Raw genomic sequence first — 23,803 nt, 5'->3', positions numbered from 1 at the left:
GCTGGTACCTCTGGAAAAGGGTTTATGTGAGCTATGGGGCGCTGCTGGCAGCATGGGAGGAGCAGTCCTCTGAAGGTACCGATCCTGTTGTTGACTAGAGGGGGGCCATGGAGACGGGCTGGGCTTTAGATGCATGTCAGCCCTCCTCTAGCATGGCCAATGCTCGCCTGTGGAAGGCAGGTCCAGCTGCAATGGTAACACTGGCCCTGTCCTGGCCATCCCACAGACCAAGACACTGCAAACCCAAGCGACTGCTTCCTCCCTGCAAGACACTCGCTGAGTTTGAAGTGGTAGATACTTTGGAACATGAGTGTAATTACTGGCTCCTGGAGATTACTGTATAATTACACTTAATGGACCTCAAAGTAATTACCATGTAACCTGGATTGTGGTTTACGGAACAGAAATAACCATGTATTTACACAGCAATGAGGTGCTGCCCAATTACCTTGTAATTCTCATCCTCTGGGCCCAACCATGGTAATTACACTATGGTCTCTCTTGCCCACCCTCCCCTCCACCTTTACATAGTCCTCTCCTTTACCAGGATTCCTGCTTGGGAATTACTCCACAGCACCATCTTGGCTTTGCCCTGTAGGTATTTACACAGTAAATGAACCAAGTGAGTCTCTCCACATTGGCCTTCCCTTGTGCCTTCCAAGACTCCAGCCCTTTATGGGTTATATCCTAGGGAATACTTATCAGGTAATTACAAAGTACGTGACAAAACCAGAAGAAAAACATGGAATGAGGTTGTCTGGGGTGGATTTTATCTCGTGTAGCCCTGATAGGGTCCATATCAGATCTTGTTACTGGATTCCCTTTGCAGCCCAGGGGATGCGGCAGGTCCTGCTGTGGAACCCCCACCCCAAGGGCTATTTAATCTCCTCCAGTTACAGAGGGAGTCTGGCTGCCTGCACTGAGTGTACTTGAGCGGATGAACCCTGCTCCTGTAGGATCTCAAGGTCTGGAAAGGGTTCACATAGTGTGACAATTGCCGGTGCTGGCGATCAGCAGGGCTGGTGACAAGACCACAAGCTCTCCACCATGTCCAACCTGCAATGCAGTGGCGGAGTGCTGGATGTGAAGCTGTTGTGCATGTCCCCAAGGCCCAGGAATGAAACAGGAGCAATGCGTCCCCTCCTCATGCCAAATCACATCTATTAGGTAAGAGAGCTCTGCATCTTCTGAAGAGCTTGCTCTGACACACTCACTTCTCATCTGGGTCCAAGCAGATCAGTGACTTTTCCCAGTCTTCTCTGCTAGAGCCCAAAATGATCTGTTAAAGAGTAAATAGCCCAACACATGACTGCTCATACACCTCACCCTTTGCGAGGTGGATGTAGCTTGTTATCAGCTACTTGGATGCTCTTAGCCAGTTCCTGTTGGTGGTACCTGTCAGGCGTCCATCACTGTCACAGCTGAATGCCTCACACTGCACAGGCTCCGTTATGCAGGGGAAGAAGGGGCAGGACTTTTACATTGCACATCCCCTTGCTGAAGCTCAGGGAGGTTCGGGAGCACATTTCCAAAGCAAATGAGTGATTAGAAGTGCAGACAGGGCACTGCTGGGCAGCTTGAAAGCATCAGTTAAATCCCATTAACCTTCAGATCACTGAATGAAATCAGAAGGCGTTAGCAGCCTCAGCTGACAGACAGCCCCAAACCTCTCTCTGTGCGTAAGGTGTTTAATACCTTTAAAAGTCTCACCCTGCAGTGGCTTTCCAGGAAGCTACAGGGGTCACTCAGGGCTGGGTGTCTGCCTGTGCCCCTTCCCTCCCTTGTATCCCAAACTGAGGGCCTGGGATAAGCCACCGTGATGCCAAGGGACAGACCCTGGGGATGCTCAGCCCATTGCCATTGTGGTACCAATGCTGGGGAAGCTTTGTGCGGGGCTGAGCTGCTCCCCAGCGATACCTGACGTGTCTGTGAGCAGCCGACAGACAGAAAGTATTGCCCAAGAGAGGAGGCTTAGCTCCGCTGTGATTCACCAACAGGAAAAGGGATCTGAGGTCTGGAAGCACTGTTATTTACAGGGAATGATTCCGTGTGCTGTAATATTTGCTCCTGTCTCCCTCTAAACCTGCTTTTCCTTTCCAGCCCGTGTCTCTTCCAGGCAGGCTGCTCTTTCATCAGCAGATGAACATTGTGTTTGTGCCTCCATGTGTGTGCAAGTAGGCACAGGACCAGTGTTTCCTGAGTGAAGACACACCTTTCCCAGCCCTGGCAGCATCTCTGTGCCTCCCTTCCCCCTGTGCTTGACGGATACAAAGAGCATTGTGTTCAGCAGCTCCCTCTGGGTACAAAAGCCATCCTGGAATGCTGGCATATACTGGGCTTGTTGGAAAGTGGAAATGCAACCAGGTGTAGTCACGCTGCTCCAGCCTGGCTGCCAGCGACCCCGGTCTGCCCATTGGAGACAATGTGCCTGTGCTCGCTCCCGCCCGTGCTTCCTGGGTTTCGGTAAGGTGAGCTTCTCTCCCAGGGAACAAACCCAGCTGTGATTGTTGCAGCTCCCTTGAGTGATGCTTGTAGCCAACTGCTCTTGATCCACAGCCCTGACTTGCCTCCAGCGCTGCCCTGTGCCAAGCCCTGCAGGTACCAGGGTGTGTGTGTGTGATCTGGTTGGAGGAAGCTGCGAGAAGCCACTACCTGAGATGGTTCCTGAGATGGTGTCATCTCTTCCCTGCGGTGGGGCAGTTGCCCCTGCAGCTGGGACCCAGGCCAGGACACAGCGGTGGCTTTCCTCACCCTTCTCCTTCATTCCTAGAACTTAGGCTCTGGTTCCAGCAATGACCCAGAGACAGCCTCCAGCCTTCACCATGGGGCTGAGGATGTTATGGAGCTGTTTCCACAGATCATAGAATCATAGAATCCCAGCCTGGTTTGGGTTGAAGGGACCTCAAAGCTCCTCCAGCTCCAACCCCTGCCATGGGCAGGGACCCCTTCCACTGGAGCAGCTTGCTCCAAGCCCCTGTGTCCAACCTGGCCTTGAGCACTGCCAGGGATGGGGCAGCCACAGCTTCTCTGGGCACCCTGTGCCAGTGCCTCAGCACCCTCACAGGGATACATCCATCCCAGATGTGGCTCCCAGCTGCCCCAGCTCTGGTGCCCTAAGACTTTGCATGCTACATAAGGGGTCTCTGGGCATGGGTTCTGCCTTCTGCCCTTTTTTGGCACACCTGGGAAAGTGGACCCAATGCCAACATTACCTGGTAGAAGGATGCCAATGTACCATGGCAATGGCCATGCCAAAACAATAGGGAAGCCTCCTCCTCCTCCTCATCGTCATCATCACAACAACAGAAATAACGGGCATGGCATAAAGAAGAGTTTTCCCCATTATCAGGGGCTTTTGGAAGTAAAATTGCCCAGCCAAGATGTTCAGAAATGATGCGCAAGAGAAATGACTATAAAAACATCACTTTCCTTAGCTGGGCTCCAAGTTACCAGCTCCAGGCATCACTGTAGCATCACTGTAGGACCTTGAAAGGAGCCTTGTCTGTTCTCTTAGTTAAACTGAAAACCTCCTAAAGGTCACCTGGTCTACCCAAGGCACAATGAATTGGCTGGCTTTGCATTGCTGCTGTTTCTAGAATGAGCCTATAGCTTCGTATTTGGAAGATCTTAACCAACCCTGCTGTTTATTTAGAAATAAGAGTAAATCGACATCAAAGGCACAGTTATTTTGGGCTTTAGCTGCCAGGGTGATTTGAAGCTGACAACATGAAGCCTGGAACTATTAATATCTTCAGGCAGACCAAAAGGAGAGAAGGAGGGGAAAGAGTCTCAGGTCAATTTTCTGCCTGTGAGGGATTATTAGTGGTTCCACACAGGAAGCAAAAAAAATATTATATAGTGCTATAAATTCTTCCATAAGCCACAAAACACCACAAATTTGCAGCTAATAAACCTGAAGATGCAGTGAGATTAGAAGCTGGAGATGGGACATTTGCTGACTGCTTCAGTCCCGGTGTAGTCGGAGATGTTCCTGCGGTGCCCTGAAGGGAAGCTTTGTGCAGGCTCTGATAAGGGACTTGCATTTTCACCTGTCCTGTGCTGGCATCTAATCAGGCTGCCAGTAAATGCGATTGCTGCTGCTGCTGCTCATTGTGCTGGTGGCTGCGGCCAAGGCAAGCACGGGGAATGATTTAATTGCTAGTCTGAAAGCCCAAGGGGACAGTTGTGACCATGCAGGTCGACCCCTTGCCCGGCCTGACAGCTTTACCCTGATGCCTTATACCAAGGTCGTGGCTTGTGGCTGAGCTTGTGGAAGAGCTGCCTGGTTACTCCAGAGTATGCACGGTAACTGTACCATCAGGAGCCTTAGTTTTGTGCAGCATCAGCATAAGCCCTGCTCTCCTGGCAGTGACCAACCCGTGCAGGGAGTACGTGTCCTTCCCCAGCCCCATCTGGATGATGGGATGCAGCAAGGGTCTGTAAGAAGTGAAAGGAGGGATGATGGGATGCGGAAGGACCCAGAGCATGTCTGACTCCAGTCAGCCTGAGGCTGTGTGCTCATGGCCTAAATGGAGACGCACAAGAAGAGGATGCTCAGATGTGCACACGAGAGAGAAATAACCTGGGATCAGGTTATCCTCTGCCAGGGACAGTGCTTTAATTTGGGAAACCCATCATGTCCCAGAAAGAACCGTTTTTGGCAAATTCTAAGGAGAAGCCAGGCTGTGACGGAGTGCGATGGAGCAGCAATGGACCCCCGCACCATGGGAAGGTTGTCAGGCACTAACAGTACCTGATTTATGCCAGGAACAAGCAGCAACCTCTGTACAAGGATTCATCCTGACAGCCTGGCCTGGAAACATCCCAGCCTCTCACTTACATGGTGCTGTACCGTTTTACAGCACTTATGTGGCACTGACAGGTCTATTGCTGGGCAGGGGGGACCTGTAATGCCTTGTCTGCCTGCAGCTGCCAATCCTTCTTTGCACAGCTCTGCTCTCCATTTAAAAATGCAGCAGTGCCCAGAAAGTGTCTGTTCCAACCAGTATTTCTGTCTGTTCTCCGACTGACAAAGGTACTGCATCAAATATGGTTTCAATTCTGTTTGATTTATTTAACAAGGTTGAAATAAGCCTTTGAGAAGGGGATCTCGTGGGGGGTCTTGGGAGCACAGGCGCTGCCATGCACATATCATTTACAAGACACAAAAGGAGCTGACCGCAAAGCAGAGCAGCGGGGACTTCGGTCGCTGGGATGCACAGACAATAACCACGGAGCTGATGACTCAAGCAGGGGAGGCACGGAGGAGGTTGCTGCCCTTTGCCAGGCAGGGAAAGAAGGCTCGAGGAAGCCTGGTCTACAGCAGAGCATTTCCAAACTGCTGGAAGGAAGCTGGGGACATCTTCCTACCCCCAAGGTGCACAAGTTGCTGCTGCTTGGCCCCTGTCCCCCTGCAGTGTGCTGTTGTGTGCTCCTGGATGGAGGGAGCATGGGGTGCACAGAGCTCCTGTGCGTCAGCACATCCATGGTGAAAACATGCCCATGGTTTGCCTCTCCTGCCATTGCTGCTGCCTGCAGTGGTTGTTCCTCCTGTTCATAGGCAGGCAATTCACTCTCACCCATTGCTGCTCTCACTCATGTGATCTGAGCAAGGGAGTGAAGCTCAATGAAGCCAATAGAGCCAAAAGAGCTGGGGACCCTTGACAGCTCACAGCAAGCATGTCCGGACACCCATGGGTTGGAAGATGCAGCAGCCTGGGACTGGTTGGCCCAAGGAGACCAGAGGAAGGAAGTGTCTGACCCCCATGCTCCCAGGCAGTGTTTTGTGCATTTGTCCATGTAGTTTTACAGGTGTCTTTGTTTGGAAGAGGCACCTTCCATTTACATGACGATCAGAGCAGGCAATGGACTTTATAGCTCTGTTCTTGGACCAGACACAGGGCCCCATGCAACCAGAGCCCCGAGCCGTGGTCCCTCTCTCCAGAAAGCCTCCTACCCCTTTCCTTTTCCCCGCCCCCTGAATTTGGGTACCCAAGCCTCTGCTGAAGTCCCCTGTGGCAGAACAGGGTTGGGACCATAAAGACAAGGCTCTGATGAGCTGCACAGGGACCCATGCTGACGCACAGCAGGGCTGGAGCATCAGGATGCTGAGGAAGTAAGAGAGCAGCTCGGCACAGCATCCTTGGAGGAAACAAAGCCACTTTGGGAATTGCACAGACTTGGATTAGCACCAAGAGACTGCACAAAACACTTCAGATGAAACATGCTGAGGGAAACGGATGCCACTTGAGGAGCAAGGCTGGCAGAACAGCAAACCCTGCCTGGCCCTGAAAGGGGGAAACAACCCTTCTATGAGCTATGGGGGAGAGATTTCCCTCTTCCTTCTTCCTGCCTTCATTGCCCAAGGTGCACTTTGTATCAATCTTCTGTTCTTTTTTCTCCCATAGGAAATCCAGCTCTCCAGAGGATTCCATAGGTTCCAACTCTTCTCTGCATCTACAGACTACTCTAATTACCCGGATAATAGGGCAGCACACTGGGAAAGGCTGTGGTAAGAACGTTTCCTGTGAGGCAAGGTTAGGCAGATAGAATGCCTGGAGCCAGAGGGTTTGGATCCAGCCCTTCTGGGAGACGTTTTTAATTTATTAGCGCTATTTTCTGAAAAGAAATTAAAAGGCTTTTAAATGAATGGAGATTTGCTCTTCCCAAGTGATTTATCTCCTTTGTCTGACGAGTGGAGGAGCTGCCAGGGGTGCGGATGGGGAGGGAGAAGTCAGATAGGAAGCAGCAGGGTCATCTTAGGCAGAGGGGGTGGGTGAGGGCTGTGGGGCCAGTCTGAGCTGGTTCCCCATCACATTTGTGTCAGAGATGGGCCGGAGATGCCTGAACAATCAGAAGAGCAGCAATTTGGGGGCAGTTCGTTGCTCTCTCAGCCATAGCCCTGAGGTCTTCAGCATTATGGGCTGGTCTGGGGGGGCAGTGCTTGTTTCTCACCCCTGCCTTGCCCAGGGAGCCACCTTAGTCCTGCTGCAGGATGGGGGAGATGGGACAGTGGTGAGACAACATCAGGGTCTTGTCTGGCTGCATGTGCCAGGGCAGGAGGAGCCCTGGCCCCTGTTTTAGTTCAGCCCAGGCTCCATGCATGTAAGGGACTTGGCCATGTCCATGGACAGGACCACCGGGAGGCCCATAGCTCTTACTTTTGCTTTTCTCCCTTTGCTTCAGCAGCTCAAAATCAAGCCCTGAGCAAGTGTTGGGGGACGTGTGGTGGTTTTTGATGCAGCCCAGGATATGGTTGGTTTCTGGGCTCAAGCGCACACTGCAGCCGCCTCATGTTCACTTTCTCATCAGCCGATACCCCCAAGTCCTTCTCCTCAGGCTGCTCTCAATCTCTTCTCTGCCCAGCCTGTAGCTGTGCCTGGGATTGCCCTGACCCAGGTGCAGGGCCTTGCACTTGGCTGGGTTGAACTTCATGAGGTTGGCATTGGCCACCTCTCAAGTGTGTCAAGGTCATGGCATTGGAGAGGGCTAAAAAATGGCAGGTTATCACCCACTTCAACCATCTGGTACCTGGTTTCTTCCCACAACTCTGTGGGGTTGCTGTTTCATGACTCAGGCTTATGGGAACTGGTGAGGGAACCTCACTGGGTTTCAAGGCTATTTCAAAACGTTATTGGGAAGATGTGCTGGTGTTTGACCACTTAAAACCTGGTGGGTGCTGCACGTCAACCTGCCCCTCACCAGCATGGAGCTGCTCTTGCTCTGTACCTTGCAAAGCTGACTTGTCACAGTAGCTGCAGGGGAAACATGAAGTCATTCATCTGCCTTCACTTTACCTCTTTCTAGATCTGCTGCCCTCCTAAAATATCAGGGCCAAGCCCTCTCCAAGAGCAGAGATGCTCCACTGGGTCCTGCTTTTGCAGAAATGATAGGACCGGGGTAGGGATGCAGTGTAGATGTGTGTAAGCATCTTGCCCACTGCCAAGGCCTACACAGAGAAATGGGTGCAGATTCTCTTTCAGTTTTGGCTGCATTTGATAAAAGCAGAAGTTTCCCTCTAGCTGGGTATGAGAAGAAACATTTTCCTTAGGGAAACAGGTTCCTGCACCTAAAACTTCCCAGGCTTTGCTGGAAAGCCCCAGACAATTTTTGTTTCCTTTGAACGTTTTCAGCTGCTGTGCCTGGTTTGTAATCAGCATCTGGCCACAGACACTCATTTTAGTAACCCTGGAGAAGTTTCGGTCTTCACCAAGCTCTTCCCATCTTGCTGTTTTCCAGGAGGTAACGCCTACGGGGTAACTGAGAGCACAGTTTGGCCTCCACAAGCCAAGAAAATGTGCTAAGTGCTGTCAACAGAACGTAATCGCAATTTGAGTTACAGGGTATGTGCGGAGCCTGGAACAGTCTCCACATGCACAGGAGCTGGGAGCTGGTAGGTGGATGCAGCTCTAGAAGCTTGGCTGGGCTGTTGCAGCCAAACGTTTGCCTGTTTTCGGGCACAGAGCTTGGCCAGCTCTGGTCAGCAGGGCAGATGGGAGCTGGGCATGGACAGGGTGGGAACGGCTCCACTTGCAGGCGCAACAAAGGCTTGGAATACTTGCTGGCCTGGAGGTGAGAATTAGGTGAGGAGAAGCAAAAGGCCCCTTGCTGCCTCCTGACGATGCTCCAGTGTGATCAGATGTGGAGGGGAGGCTGGAGATCCCGTCCACAGCCCCGTGCTTGGAGCTGCAGGCGGCTCGCGGAGGATGGGGGCTGTGGGGTACTCGCAGGGCAAATCCAAGCCATGTGGAGCTCTGCTCCAAGGGCACAACCCCTGGGGGTCCCAGGGCTGCCTGGTCATGCACTGCCACAGAGCCACGTCCCTGCAGCGCTGTGCAGTCCTGTCCCTGCGGGCACTGAGAGCAGGAGAGGCAGATGCTGAGCTCCTCTGAACGCTGGGTGGCATCTCAGATGGGCAGCAGAAGGCAGAGAAAGTGATAGGGCAGGAGCAGAGAGGAAGAGAGGGAAGATGAGCTTTCGGCACCAGTGTCTGTGGAAACTGAATTATCCCCCAGGAAACGGAAGCCCTTTCCAACAGTAAATAAGGGGGCAGCTGCTTCCCTGCAGCCCCATCCTGCTTGGGATGGGCAGCAGGGTGGCTTTAGCCACCTTGGCTGAATAATTAGGTTGCTCTGATGTAGGCTGTGATGCTGCTGCCTGGTCTGCCTGTACTTATAGCCCAAACAGGGTTTTCTTCCATCAGCAAGTCCTCCACTCCCTCCTGCAAACTGCCTGCCGTTGTGCTGCCTGGGTGACACGACTCTGCCCTCGTGTTTGCCTCTACCCACCAGAAATGCCTGGGGACAAAGCCAAGCCTGCACAGTGATGGGGGAGATCCGTGGGTCACCAGAGGAGACAATCCAGCAGGATCCCTTCCTGCATCATCCCTGGCATGGTTCAACCTCTCCCCAGCCGAGCCCTTCTGGGTGGCCCCAGTATGCGCCAGTCTGAAAGTAAGAGACAATGCGTGTCGTGGTCCTGCCCCCCAGGAGGGTGTCTAGGGACCAAGGGCTGGCCTGATGCTTCCACTCCCAACCCATCACTGCTGCTGGCACCGTGCTGGGCACAGAGGGGCCCTGTCTCCTTGAATGCTGGCAAGCATCACCTCTTTTTGCCATGACCCAGACCCCCTAGGTCTCCTTGGCAAGGAGCAAGGGCCTGACTCTGACCCCAAGGCCTGCATGAAGGGACATGTTGTACACAATTGAAGGCAACAGGCACCTCTTCCAGTTCTTTCAGAGCCTTGGTTTCTTTGCTTGCTTGCTTATGTCCCCTCCTAGTCCAATGCATGACACATGAGACGCAAGTAATTCATACTGCAGTTAAAAGGCATGGTGTGTGCAAGGCAAGACCATCAGATTTAGTTCTCTTTGAGCTCAGGGTGACCCATCAGCTGCTAATGAAGATGCGTCCTGGACGAGAGCTCATTCCTGCTTCCCACCTGTCTCCTGGCAGACTGCCTGAACGTGATGCCAAGTGACACGAGAGACCATCCTGAGGAGAGATTCACAGGATCTAGAGGATTTTACCAGCTGTGAACTCAAGCTGGCCCCTCACTTTGGGCTGGTGTTCAGGAAGCTTTTGGACCAGGTGTATTGATGAGGAGGTGGAGGCCTCCCCGAGCAGGGCAGGCATGCAAGCTCTCTGGATTGCACTTGTGTCCAGGGCCCCAGAGCCCCCTCACAGACAATACCCACATGTGCAGACCCCTCTGCAGCTGGACCAGCTTGCACAGATGCAGGGGGAAAGTCCAGTTTGCCATCACCCATGAAGCATCGTGCCTTGGGCATCTGCTTGCTGGGCTGGTGCCCTCAGTGTGTGGTGAGGAGTGGATGTGCAGTGGGGCTGCAGGAGGGGGCGAACATACAAAACTCTTCAGGATAGAGAAGAAAAGAGGGAACTCACAGGGTTTCCAAGCTGTGCAGCCCATCGAAGCCGTTGGCTCCCAGCCTTTGGATTCGGTTGTTGTGCAGGTGCCTGCGGACAAAACAGAGATGGTCAATGGAGGTGCACGCTGACCAGTCTGAGCCATGGCCCAGGGACATCCTGCAAGCTGAACACAGCCTGGGTTGGGGTGATGAGGGGTGTTATGAGGTCTCCTCTCTTGCCCCATGAGTCACGCGTTGGATGCTTGCAGAGCACCTACAGAGCTCCCGTTTCTCCCAAGCAATCCAGGCTGAGGTAGGAGTTTCCCTGAGACCTCCACTTTCACAGCTGCCTGGTGACTTTGGATGAACAAGGTTAAGCGAGAAGCTTCAAGAAGCACCCTGGATCTCACCTTGCGTTGGGCCCAACCTTACAAAGTGCTGGGTGGCTTCGACAGTTGCTCGTGGGCACTGAGTACTATTGAAGGACACAATCACATCTGGACTCCTCAGAGCCTTCATAGTGGCAAGAAGGCTTTGAGCCCAAAATCATCCTGTTGGTCCTAGTTTATTATCTTGCAATGAACTGAGTAAGTTGCCAGTGCCTGGATTAGCTCCAGTCTGGTTGCAAGGAAAGTTGTCTCACTTTAATGCTCCAGAGTGCAGGGGCCATGTGAGATGCATGCACATTCTCTACACTAAGGCAACATATTTTTCCCTTGTTCCCATTCATTGTGGTGCTACACGCCATGAATATCTAGTGCTGTGGAGCTCCCAGCCTTAATGTTGGTGATGGAAAGCTATGTGCTGGAGCCAGCTGGGGTACTTTTGCCTTGAAAGCTCCATGGGCGATGAGTTCCTGGAGCCCCATCTGCTGGGTTTTCTGTTTTCAGGGGTCCCTTACTCCCACATCTCAGTTTTTTGGACTATCAGGAAGAACGGGAGCGTTCCTCTCCGGTTGTCAGAAACTCCGTGTGTGTGTGTGTGTGCAGCTGAGCGGTTTTGCCATCCAGCTTCCTTTACAGCTGCTGGGAGCTGCGCTGTTAATAGTGCATCTCCCTTCGCAATCCCACTCAAGGGCACTTTGAATTCCATATAGAGAGCAGCTTGAGGAATGTCCGTTGAAAAACAGGAGAAGACAACCACTGCTGCCCAGGCTGCACTTCTACCAGCCTACGCTTAAGCACATTGTTATGTCCATGCTTGCACTGAGATGGTCTTAATGGAGAAATGCCCACCGAGGACATGGGGTCCTGTGGGGCAGGGCCTTTTTGCCCTCTGTCAGAGCAGGCTTCTCCACCGTTCCTTTTACAGTTTGGGTTCTCCTTTAACACTGAGTCCTGTGTGGGGAATCTGCTGCCACACCACTTGCCTCTGGGGTCCTTTTCTCCCTTCCCCATGCTCAAGGATGCACCAGCCTTTGTCCGACGCTGCTGCCTCCTTCCAAGAGCCCCGGGGAGGCTCCATGCTGGCAGATGGATCAATGACTTTTTCCTTATTTGCTGCTCGATCTAAATCTGTCTCTGCTTGAAAAACCTCTCACTCCACCTGGATTCAAGCGTGAGCTGTTTGGCTGAGCACAGGCAGCTCCCACTGCCAAATATTCTAGGGTAAAATAGGAGGGAACTGGGAGTGGAGGAGCAGCCAGGCTCTAGGGCAGGTTGGTAGGGGCTTGCAAAACAGAAAGCAGCCCAAGACGGATGTTTGTCATTGGGATGAGAACATACAAACGTTTCAGAGGAAGGGGAAGGGAGGGGAGAGATGTGTGATAAAGTATGCTTGCTCCTTGGAGCAAGTGGGAAAAAAGAAAAGGATGCTGCCTGCAAGAAAACTTGGTTTGATCGTGACTCTTAGAGGAGAACAGAAGCTGAGCTCAAAATCAGAATCTTACAGGAGAAATTTCTCTTTATCACAAGGAGTTCAAGTCCAGACGATTTTCCCTGTCAAATACTATGGGTTAGCTGCAGATCGTGTTGCCCTTACTTCACTTGGCACTTCCAGTGCAAGATGGTACCAACCATTTTGGGTCCCTTTGAGCACTGGCTACTGCAAATAGAGGGTTTGGATCTGGAGTCTACAATCACAGCAAGAGGTATCACAGAAACCTCTCTCCCCGTCCCTCTGTCTGCTGTAAGGGGACAGTGTGGGGAGAAAGGAAATGCTGAATGCTGGGCAAGGTGTGAGCTACGAGGAGTCTTGTCGGGGTGGTACAACGGGACACACCAAGCAGTTGAGTGCTATCACTCAAGTCAGGCAACAGGACAGAAAAGCAATCGCCTCCTGCATTGATATCTGGCTCTAAAGCGCTTTGTTTGGAGGCAAAGTAATGAAACTCCTCAGAAGGAAGTTATTTATGGTGAGAAAACGATGAGCAACCAGAAGGAGTTATAAAAAGATTTGCTGTCCAAGCTGAGCTCTGGAGCTCTTCACCAGCCCCATGGCAAGAATAGAAGCAAAAGAGCTGGAAAGGTAAACACTCAAATAGATGTCCCTTTCTTCCATCCTGCCTCTTTTAGTTCCTCCCCTGCTAAACAAATTTCAACGAGTGGAATTGCAACATCTCCAGGGTTTGTCAATTTGAGCTCAGCCCACAGACGTTATATTCTGCCCTGTAAATTACAGCTGGTTTGATAGCAGCTCGAGATGCTCGGTTCTGGGCTATAAACAGCCCTCTTGTGAGGCAAAAACATGACCAGCCTTTAAGCCCTTGCTATTCTTATTGGAGCTGATATCCAACAGTTTCTAGAAGGAAGATTTTCTGCCCTTGACAACGATTTCTTATCACAAATTGGGCATAAATGTGATTTTCCCAATTTGATTTGAACTGGTGAAACTGGCTTGGAAGGGTAAATGTATTTCTGGTACCCACATTGTTAACTGGGTGCTGTTAATTTGGAATGGGTGCAGAGAAGAGCAATAAAAATGATCCAAGGGCTGAAAAAAACAAGGATGGAGACTTAGAGTGCTCAATCTGTTTAGCTGAATAAAAACAAGATGATGTGTGCAGTGTAACGTATAGGATTCTTCCTAGTTAGAAAATGGGTGCTAAAATGGTTCTGTGATTTAGTGGGGAAAAGAATAAGAACAAATGTCTGAAGTCAAAGCCAAAGAAAATTCAAATGGGAAGTCTGAGCCTTTCTTTTAACACTAAAGATGTTGGAACAAAGTACAAAGAGAAGTGGTGGATTCTCCATCCCTTTCTTTTCTAGTGAGTTCGGTTTTTCTTCTCAGAAAGGACGGATGCAAGTATTTGCCAGCAGTTATTTGTGTTAGATGATTTGAGCCGAGTTCAAATCCGACATGATATGAATCCCCTCACCGGACCAGCCAGTGCCATGATAAATTTCCAGCTCCATTGTGGCAAAATTGTCCTTCTCCTCATCTTGGCCATGGATAAGTAGAGAAAACGAAGTCACAAATGGTGCAAATTCCCATGGATTATTTCTGGCGGTGAAGGAAGAGCATGAGACTTGTCTGGTGGAGAACAAAGCTCCATCAGAAGTGACATCCTCAGGGGTGCATTGGAGCGCTATTCACTTCTTCCTCAAGTGCTGGAGAGGGAAATTCACTTTTGCCGAGGCAGCGGGCTCGGTCCTCAGAGAGAAAAAGCACTTTTGCAAACTGAACAGCCCGTGAATGGGACCCAGATGTTCCAGGAGACATTGTTCTTGGTAATAATGAACTGCACATGCCTGGCACCCTCTGCCAACACCGAGGGTCCCAAGAGGAACTTGTTAACTCCCTTGTGCAGGTGACGGTAGCGATGCACAGGCTTATCCTGACACTGATCTACCAGACTGGGGTTTGCTATCCTGGGGAGCTCAGAGTGCCACAGATGTCAGCTGGAGCTGCTGGTGCTCAGCTCCCCTGGAAAGCAGGGATGAGATGTTTGGTGTTTGCTCCCAGGCAGGGAGGACACTGGAAATCCGTGGTCCTTTCTGAAAGTTATGGCCAGAGTAACATCAGAACATGGGCCAAAACTGGAATGGGAACATAGGAATCTTGAAACTAGTTTTCTCCTCTAGTCACTAAACCATGCTGTTAGAGCCAGAGCTACATCATGTCCTTACTTGCATCATGTCCTTACTTGCATCATGTCCTTACTTACATCCTGTCCATGATCAAAACTGTAAGAAAGAGAAATTCTACTAAATATACTTCATTTACTGTATTCAGACATCAACACCTTCAGCTGGAAGGTCTTGACCTAGGAGGGAACCACTTGCAGGTGAGTGGCTTGTCCTCAACAATAAAACATCAGCTGAAATTCAGGCTGCCCAAATGCAAAGTGCTGGGGAGAGGAGGAAAGACAGTCTTCTAAGAGCATATGCAGTAACGGGCTTTATGTATCTAAAGGAAAGGGGTGTTGGTGTTTAGTAGCTGTCAGAAAAACAGATCAAATGATTAGGGTGACTAGAAGAGAGGAAATGGGCTGCAGAGCAGCATTATGTCATCATATAAACTGGCATTAATTTTTGTCTTTGCTACAGTGCGTGGTTCTGATCTCTCCATCTCAAAGGTGCGGAGGAACAAACAAGCGTGATATGTAGAGTAACTTCTGATTGCACAACAGCGAATGGGATGGGGACTGGAAAAGCTGCAACGAGGGAAGGGTATGAGACGGTGATAACTACAAAGATGGCATAGAGGAGGTAGAGACAGAGTGCAAGAATTGGAGGATGTGAAGCCAAACTGGCAGTGACATGAAAACAACTTGTATTCTAAAGACTTGTGTGCAGGTAGACAAAGGCCAGGTAAGACAAGCAGAGCATCTTTTTAGGATTATGGGGACAAGTTAACCCACTGGCTTCAAGCTCACTGCATGTGAGGCAGCAAATGCTGGGTCCTTTCGACAGCAGCATGGTCAGCATTGCAAGAACGTTTGAGTACGTCCTTGTGAGATTTTACTGCAGGGCTAGCAGACCCCTCTGGGGACCAGGGCTGAAAGAGGTGCTGTGATTCCTGTTATGAAAGTTGACTTTGCTGAAATCAGTCAACAGAGGAGATGAGGAATGCTAACGAGAGCTGCTGTCATGCACTTTATCAGGCTGTCAGCACAGCAGCATGGGGGTTTCAGATGCTCGCTTCTCAATGAAAAATCTTTTTTTGCCCCAAGAAAGATGTTTTTTTTGAAAAAAACCCCTTTGCTCGTACAAATCATCAGCTGAAAAATATTCAGAACTATTTCTGCTTGTAGATGCTGAGACACATTCAGTCCTGAATAGATCAGACTTGGAGGTAACATCTTCAGTATCCTATTCCCAAGCCACCCTGATCAAACAAGCCATCTCTCTTCTGCCATCAGCAGAGCAGTGCCAACATCACAGCACATGAAGCTGGGGGAAGGATGGTGCCAATTACTGAGGCCCAGATTTCATCACAAGTGGTTTACCCAAGGCTCTGCTTACTGAACACCCTGCAGCTCTAGCTAGAAACCTGCAGCAGCAATAGATGGGAATAAGATCGGTGAATTCCTCAACAGAGGTGTAATTTATTAGCAGAGACCGAACCCCTTAACTTATTCCAGATTGAGGCTTGTATATCCTGATGCTGGTGCTTTGTGTCGGTGCAGGATGATCACCCACATCTCTCCCAAAGGCCCAAGGTGTGTGGAGGAGGAAAAGCACATCTCTGCACCTGGGAAGGTCGTGCCCTCAGCCACGGACAGCCGTGTCCCTGAGCCTTGATCAGGCTGTGTATGGGAGATTCCCCTGTGCTCCTCCACATCTGCCCTTGGCTCTGCTCCCCCAGGTGGTCATTTTAACACCTCTTCAGGCTAGAAGTTTCCCGATGTTACGGCAGCAGCCGGCTCTTCTCCATCCACATGGAAATGCAGACACTTGCAGAGGAACGTGCATAGGTACCCTCTGCATCCTGGTAGGAAAGGTCTCCTAATGAACTTTACTGCTGAGCTGTGCCGGCTTCTCGGCTTGGTAGGCAAGGCTGAAGCAGGGAAGCATCCCTGGTTGGGGTGCGGGAGAAACACTGGGTGCCTTTCCACTGGCTGCGCACTGACAAGGGTGGGCATGGAAGCATGGGAGAGATTTATGGGCCCAGTTCTGCCAAGCACTTGTGATCCCACAAAAATTTATCATCGTGTCTCACAGTGCCTGGCAGGATCACACATGTGGTCCCTTCCAATTGTCTGTGGTGGGACATTATTCTCTCCCTTGTGACCTAGCGGTCAATGACTTGTATTTCTTGAGCTTGCCTGTTTAATTAAGGAGTTGCTTCTCACCCAAAGCATGGGATAAGCCAGAATGAAAGCAGCATGCTTTTGAGACTGAAAATAAAACCCCAAATGTCAGCTCACCCGCCGGGCTAGCTATTAAAGCTGAATGAAGTGGTTGCATTATGATGGTCATGGGATGCCTTGTAGAAGGAGCAGTATTGTGGGTGAAAACTACTTATTTGACATTTCTCAAGTTGCTTCTAGCATTTCTCCTAAATAAGCCTTTATGCTTTGTCTAAACAGCTGAAGTTGATGCTTAATAAAGCTTTAGACTGTGCTTTGTCCAAGCACTTTCTGTGATAGATGGCTTTAGTAAACACTTCAGATTTTGAAAGCAAAGTAATTGGTAAACTTTCACTAAGGCACCACATGCTGAGGTTACTTAATACCCTGCTATCAATACATATTACAGAACTCAGTGGTAGCATTTTAGGTGTATATAGGAGCTCAAAAGCAGCTGGCAATCACACCTGAACTTGCTAATCAGCACCAAAAATTAATGAGGATCTAATCTGCACATGCGAGCTTCCTTTGAAGAGCTAGATAAGCTGCAAGGCTCTGCTGATGGAAAGGATGCTCCCGACCTAACTGCCAAGGACATCGCTTTGTTTCCTGACTGCAGAGTGTTTTATTGTGCCTCGCTGCCCATGGAGGAAGCGTTTCCCTCCTGGACCAGGTATGTAGCACTGTTCCCTACATTGCTCTGGATGCTGTCAGTCAACTGGACAACAACATGCACCATGGGGTCGCGATCACTGCAAGGAACGGTTGATCTGCATATATGATACAGTCGTGCAAATAAGCATGCAAAGACTTGGACAAGGTGTTGAGGTTGGACCTTTTGTTCAAAATCATGTTTGGTCAAAAAGTTTTCTTGGCATGGATTCTAATGACAAAAAAAAATGCTGGTTTATGTGGATAGAAATTCCTGTCATTTTAACACAGGGATTGGAGGGAAAATAGAAATGAGAAGCTTTTTGTTGCTCCAGTCTTCAGGTAAAAAAAATATCTTTTTATTTCCAGGTTTTGTGGTTTATATTTTTTTGGTTGGTTGGTTTTTTTTAAATGAAAAGATTTTTTTTTTTTTTTTAATTATATTGAGGAGCTTTTTGGCTTTTCAATGAAAAGTGGAGAAAACATGAAAAAAAACCCCAAATGAGGCAATTTTAGCATTTAATCTCAAACGGCAGCGATTCCTTGTGAACAAAACCTCTGCCTGCTGCCCCTGCAGCAAAAAGCTGCTCCAGAGGAGCAGCCACACAAGGAGGACCCCATTTGCCATGCACGGTCAGCACCTTGTCCCAGCCGGAGGATGCTGTGGCTGTGAGGGAGTAACAAGCAGAGAAGGCTTACAGCACCACGAGGCTGCTCAGGTTCTGGAAGGCATAATCGGGGATGTGCCAGATCTGGTTGAGAGCCAGGGTCATGGCTTGCAGCGCTGGCAGGTGGTTCAGAGCTTGGACAGGGATCTCCGTCAGGGCATTATCATCCAGCCATAGGTGACGCAAGGAAAGCAGCCCCTCAAAGCTCTTCTCGGGCACCACAGAGATAAGGTTTGCATCCAGGCGTCTGAGTGGGAAAGAAACAGGGTGGGGATAAGTGAGAGATGGATCTAGCGTTGCTTTATGTGCCCGCAGTATTATGCAAAGGGTATTTTGATGCCGAGGCGGGATGGATTGATGGCCAGGGAGATTGGATTAGGCTGTAAATAGTGATTAGCATAAGGCTGTGCTTGGAGATGTTTGACCACTGCCAGTGATGATCCCTCCTTGCTGGCCACTTAGTGCTGCCAGCTAATGGCAGCTTCTTAAACAAGCGGTTGGGCTAAATCCTTCCACATGGACCCACCAGATGGACATTGGCCAGCAGTGGCTTGCAGGCACCCCACTTCAAAATGAGCATCAAAGCTGCATCCCCTGGGGCTGGGCTTGCCATGGATCTGCCTGAGCTGATCTGCAGAGGCACATCCCTACCTGGGGTACCCCACACCTGCTCACACCCGCTGCTGCAGGACAGCCAAACCGTGTGGCCAAAGCCTCATTCCCAAAGAAAAGGGATTGTCTGGAAATGGGAAATATGTGGCAGCCCTGCTTGGGGTCCTGCGTTTGACCCGAACAGCCAGAGCTACCTTTAGCAGCACCGCGAACGAGTCAGACCATGTGTCATGGTGCAGGAATTAAGCTTGTGCTCACTGTATAGCACATGTTCAGGCCTTTCTTTCTCCTGCATCTGCCAATTGCTTTTTCTCTGTTTCCTTTATTACACTATGGAAACCTAAGGCGGTTGAATTTGAGATTTAATTTGGTGAGAAACTTTAATTTTTAAGACTTGTTTTCGATCCAAAATAGAATCAGAAGCCAAAAAATAGCAGGCTTATTATGGAAAAAAAAGGGAGAAGCTAAAACCCTAGAATTGGGAATCATCTCTGTTAAAGATCTGTTACTTCAACAGGGGTGAGCAGGATGCAATGTGTTATCTGTAGATTTTAAAATCAAAATCTAAGAGGAAAACACTTCAAATCTGGATGAAATACAAGGAACCAATTATCCGTGGAGAAAGCAAATTCTGATTTCCATCTGCAGCCAACAGAGCCTATTTTATTTTTCCGAGCTATCTAAAGGAAAGATCTCTGAATTCAAATTGCAAAGAGAGAGCACCCTGTCCCTTATCGAAACAAGAGGGAAGGAAGTTAACAGCCCTCAAATCCACAAACTTCCACAAGAGAATGGGGTATAGAAATCAGTAGTTTTGACTATTTAAAGTACTATTTTTGATGGAAGTTGGACATTGCAGCAGACCCAACCACTTTTCCCCCTGGAATGAGGTAAATCCAAATAATAAGGAGCAGAAAAGCCAACCCTGCAGCAGAGCAAGGGAAGATTAAAGACTCTGGTTGAAAATTTCCATCCAAATGTTTTGGGACAAACAAGAACTTCTTGATTAAAATGAAAACTTGACTGGGAAATGTGAATCTTTGCTTCATTTTCCCGTTCCTTCTTCGGTGTAAGAATTCTGTTTGGTTTTGGCATCGTATCTTTCCCCAAACCAACAAAGGGCTGCTTGCTTTTGTCAGAGACATTCTTTCACCCAACTCCTTATATTTTCACTGTAAATGGTTTGAAAGTGAATGCTCTGTTTCAAGTTTAATTAATTAAAGAATGGACAATGAAACATCCGCTGAGCATAGTTGTAGTTTTTCAGAACTAAATGGCAGCGGGTTGGAACCGGGTGACCTTAAGGTCCTTTCCAACCCAAACCATTCCATGCTTCTATGAAGACCCTAAAACAGAGCCAAAGGCTGGTACATTGTGCTGAGTACCCCGAGTTGTAAACTCTGCAATGAAAACATCGACATGAACCACAGGGGAGTTTGACTTCAATGTGATGGTGCACCAAGTATTGGAGAAACCATTAACGGTAACGGATTTGCTCCATGGCTATTTAGCATATGGTCAGGAAAGGCTCCTCTTCACATCCATGCTCCATAGGTATGAGAGAAAAAGCAGTGAGGTAGCATGGGTCCTTTATGGGATTTTGAATGGACTCGGACACCTCCCTGTCTTTGTGGATCCCTGTGTACAGAGACAATAATTTGGATGCATCTAAGGAGTCTATTAACGTACAAATGAAGGAACAAGGATGTGTCCAGGTGAAGACATTTCACACACAGCATGATGGGCAGGATTCCTTATGTGCCTTTGCAGCATGGCCAAGGGAACACAGACTAGGTAATGGCTATGTTCCTGGTACCAAAAGTGTCTTTGGGTTGTCTAATTGCTCTTCAGGGAGCTGCTGGCTCTTTCTGGAATAGAGGTGCATTCTTTCTAATAAAAGCTGTGCATGTGGGGATTGCTAATTGCTATGGCTTTCAGACAGCTCTCCACTCTCTTCTGGAAGAGAACTTCTTGGCACAGAGTCGTTAGTAATTATATCAATTATACTAAACAAAAACCAACCCAACAGTTCTCTCCTTTCTTCAGTGTGTGACTCTGGCTCCGTAAGTGTTTTGTGTTATGATTTATACCTAAGATAATTGGTCCGATTAGTGGGTAAATGGGACAGCACAGGCTGGGGCTGGCTCCTCACCTTCCACGGGGATGTTTTAATCTTTATTTCACCAAATCACTCAGTTGGTTTTCCTTGCAAGGATTAACCCGTTTGTTGCTTACAGAAGAAGATGCCTCTTCCATGAAGCACTTCCAAGGCCACCCCTAACCCATGGCACTGAGGCCTCGTCTCCACGCTGTGTGAACACTTGCAGGGACGGTGACTGCAGCCCTGCCCTGGGCAGCCTGTTCCAATGCCTGAGCACCTCAATGTCTCTCTTGCAGTGAGGGGCCCAGATCTGAACACAGGATTTGAGGTGCAGCCTCACCAGTGCCCAGTGCAGGGGGACAATCCCTGCTCTGGCCCTGCTGCCCCACTAGTGCTATGATCTAAAGCATTCCTAGAAGGAACCAAGCAGGTAGGGAAGCCCATTTCTAATGAGAAAACTGTCAAAGAGGTTATAGTCCTCCTTCCCAGTGTGTAGAAAATAAGCCAGTGCAACCAGTGCAGCCGTTCAGGAGTTCAGGTGTGGGGTGTGTGTGTAGCTGACAGTGCAGTGAGCATGTCCTAAGTTTTGTAGTAATTCTGACAGGTCAAGCTATAATCTGAGATTTTTGGTTTCCTGTGCCACAGACCCAGCAGTTTCTAAGAACTGTCTTGCTCCAGTAACTGCTTCCCGAGTGTTTCAGAGGGTGTACAAATGTGTTTCCTAGATATCTACAAGCACATGCATCCTGCTGTCTGTAACATGACTGGCAGAAGTTTGCGGTAATGGATAACCAGAAACAGTCTCTCTGCTCCCTAACAGATGTGGTGCAAATCTCAGGCTACAACTGGCAGAAGCAACTTCATCCGTATCTTTCCAGTTCCTTCTGGATGTGGAGCATTTGCAGGGAGCACAAACTGGAAACGATGACAATGCGCAATGCCATGCTCTCAGGAAATACCCAGACCTTTGCTGCTGTTCTTCCTTGCACACAGTAGTGCCAATAATAGCTGGCTGCCTGGTTGCCTTAGACAAACTACGTGGAGTAACCTGTCTGATGGTCCTCCACTGCCCACAGCCAAGCCACAAGAGGACAATGGGACCTCAAGCTCCAACCCATCCTCCCAGTATTTCTTGCAATGTTATCGTGCTATTATTTCCCTTGATGAAGTTGGAGAAAACTTGCCACCAAAGATCATATGAAGCATCGGGTGCTACTGAGCTGGGTTGTTCTCTCTCCAAACTGGTGAGCTTCTCTGCATCTTGATTATAGGTCAACAGCTCAACATAGGACATAAGGAAGGGATGGTCTGGAGGGTCAGTGACCGGCAGCAGTGCGAGGAGGAGCTGGTTGCACACCCCTTCCTGAGACCACCCCTTTCTTGGGGAGCAAGGTACTTGCTGTGTTCCTGGCCCCAGTGTGCATGTGTGTCGGCTGAACAGAGCTGATCTCACCAGAAATGTCTAATTGATGCCTTCAGGCAATCATGTCTCTCTTCCTGTCTGAGTTTATCTTGAAAGGCTCGATTGAGTTACCTCCTATCCCATAATAGGATCTAAGTTCCTTGTAGTAACATAAGAAGGAGATGATGTCACTGCAGTTAACTGCTCCGATAACTTACTAATGACTGGGGCCAACACCTCAGGTCCTTTCTCAAGCAAAACTCCCAGACACACTGAGTCAGGACCTGGCTTGTGAGCTCCTGGGGAGCTTGCCGTGCAGGGAGGGAGGATGGCTCCAGAGCCCTGCCAAACGCCCTGCTCAAAGGCACCCTGTCCTGCCACAAGGGTCCCTGAGCCTGCCCAAATAGCGCAATGAGGAGCAAAGGTTCTTCCACCAGCTGATACCAAATAGAATAGGAAAAGGCAGCAGGGGATTGCAGTGCTAACCTGGAAGGTGCAAAACTGGGTTCAGTTTCTGCTCTGCCCACTGTGTCATTGTGGTCATAACGTACTGCAGATATAGTGGGAGAATGGACCTGTTGGAATTGGTCTAGAGGAGAGCTACGGAAGTGGTCAGAGGGCTGGAGCACCTCTCCTAGGAGAGGCTGAGAGAGTTGGGGTTGTTCAGCCTGGAGAAGGCTCTTGGAAGACCTCATTGTGGTTTTTCAATACTTAAAAGGGGTCTATAAGAAAGGCTTTTTAGTAGGGTCTGTAGCAGTAGGACAATGATCAATGGTTTAAACTAAACGAGGGTTCATTCAGATGCAGGGAAAGATTTTTGTTTTATGATGAGGGCAGTGAAATACTGGAACGGGTTGCCCAGGGAGGTGGTAGATGCCCCATCCTTAGAAACACTCAAGGCCAGGTTGGTTGAGGCTCTGAGCAACCTGATCTAGTTGAGGATGTCCCTGCTCACTGACTGCAGCGGCTGGACTACATGACCTTTAAAGGTCCCTTCCAACCCAAACTGTTTTATGACTCTATGAAAGACGCATTATTGAACAGGTAAAACATTGCCTTGTGGGCTTGCTGCAATGCCTGGGCTCTCTGCCTCTGCTGCAGAAGAGCTCGTAGCCCTCAAGGAGGACTCACAAGAGTTCCTTAGCTCCATTTCCAGGCTAAAACTCTTGAGAAAACGATCCCAGGCAGTGAATGAAAGTCCAAGATGCAAACGTGCTCCCAGCTGGCTGTGGAACAGGAACTGGTTGGAAAAGTTTGCAGGGCTCTGGACTGCAGTGAGTCTTCACTCCTGACTTAATGGGACAAGTACCTCTGGGAAGCCCTCCGCGAGGGATGCTCAGGAAATGAAATCAGAGCGATACCTGGGCTCCACACAATGTACCTTTGGTAGAGACAAGAGGGCTTTGTTATCCCCAGCTGCAGACACCTCCAAAACCCCTCAGGTCAGAACTGTGCAGAGCAGGATTGCCAAGATCTCTGTGCAGGTACAGAAACTGCTGACAGTTGGACGTCTGCACCCCACCGCTGCATGGGCTCCCTGACCAGCTCTGTCCCTGCGCGCCTGGCATTGCCCCCCTTGCCCATGGTGCCAGGCACAGGGGAATGGAGAGTGTACAGAAAGGAGGCAGAGAGAAGCAGAGCTGCTCAAAGACCCACCAAGCGGTGTGGGTCCTGCATACTTGCTGGGGAACACAGTGTTTGTCAAGCATTCAAACTGTCTGGAAAAGGGAAGGAAAAGGCAGCTCTTTGGAACAGAAGGAACAGGGCTCT

The 23,803-nt window shown here is 49.7% G+C and overlaps 1 protein-coding gene across 1 annotated transcript in view; it reads right to left on the bottom strand.

The window, feature by feature from the left end:
• Positions 1-23,803, bottom strand: part of LGR6 (leucine rich repeat containing G protein-coupled receptor 6) — a 107,318-nt gene that overhangs the window by 18,020 nt on the left and 65,495 nt on the right. Inside the window, exons 5-6 of the mRNA XM_065698227.1 lie at positions 17,950-18,165; positions 10,405-10,476 (exon numbers count right to left, since the gene is read on the bottom strand). Of these exons, the coding sequence (XP_065554299.1) occupies positions 10,405-10,476; positions 17,950-18,165 (288 nt within the window). The remainder of the gene's footprint in view (positions 1-10,404; positions 10,477-17,949; positions 18,166-23,803) is intronic.

Source organism: Lathamus discolor, chromosome 19 (assembly GCF_037157495.1).
Source record: "Lathamus discolor isolate bLatDis1 chromosome 19, bLatDis1.hap1, whole genome shotgun sequence".
NCBI classification, from domain to species: domain Eukaryota; kingdom Metazoa; phylum Chordata; class Aves; order Psittaciformes; family Psittacidae; genus Lathamus; species Lathamus discolor.
The sequence above is the reverse complement of the archived record's forward strand: the minus strand, read 5'-3'. Positions and strand labels throughout refer to the sequence as shown.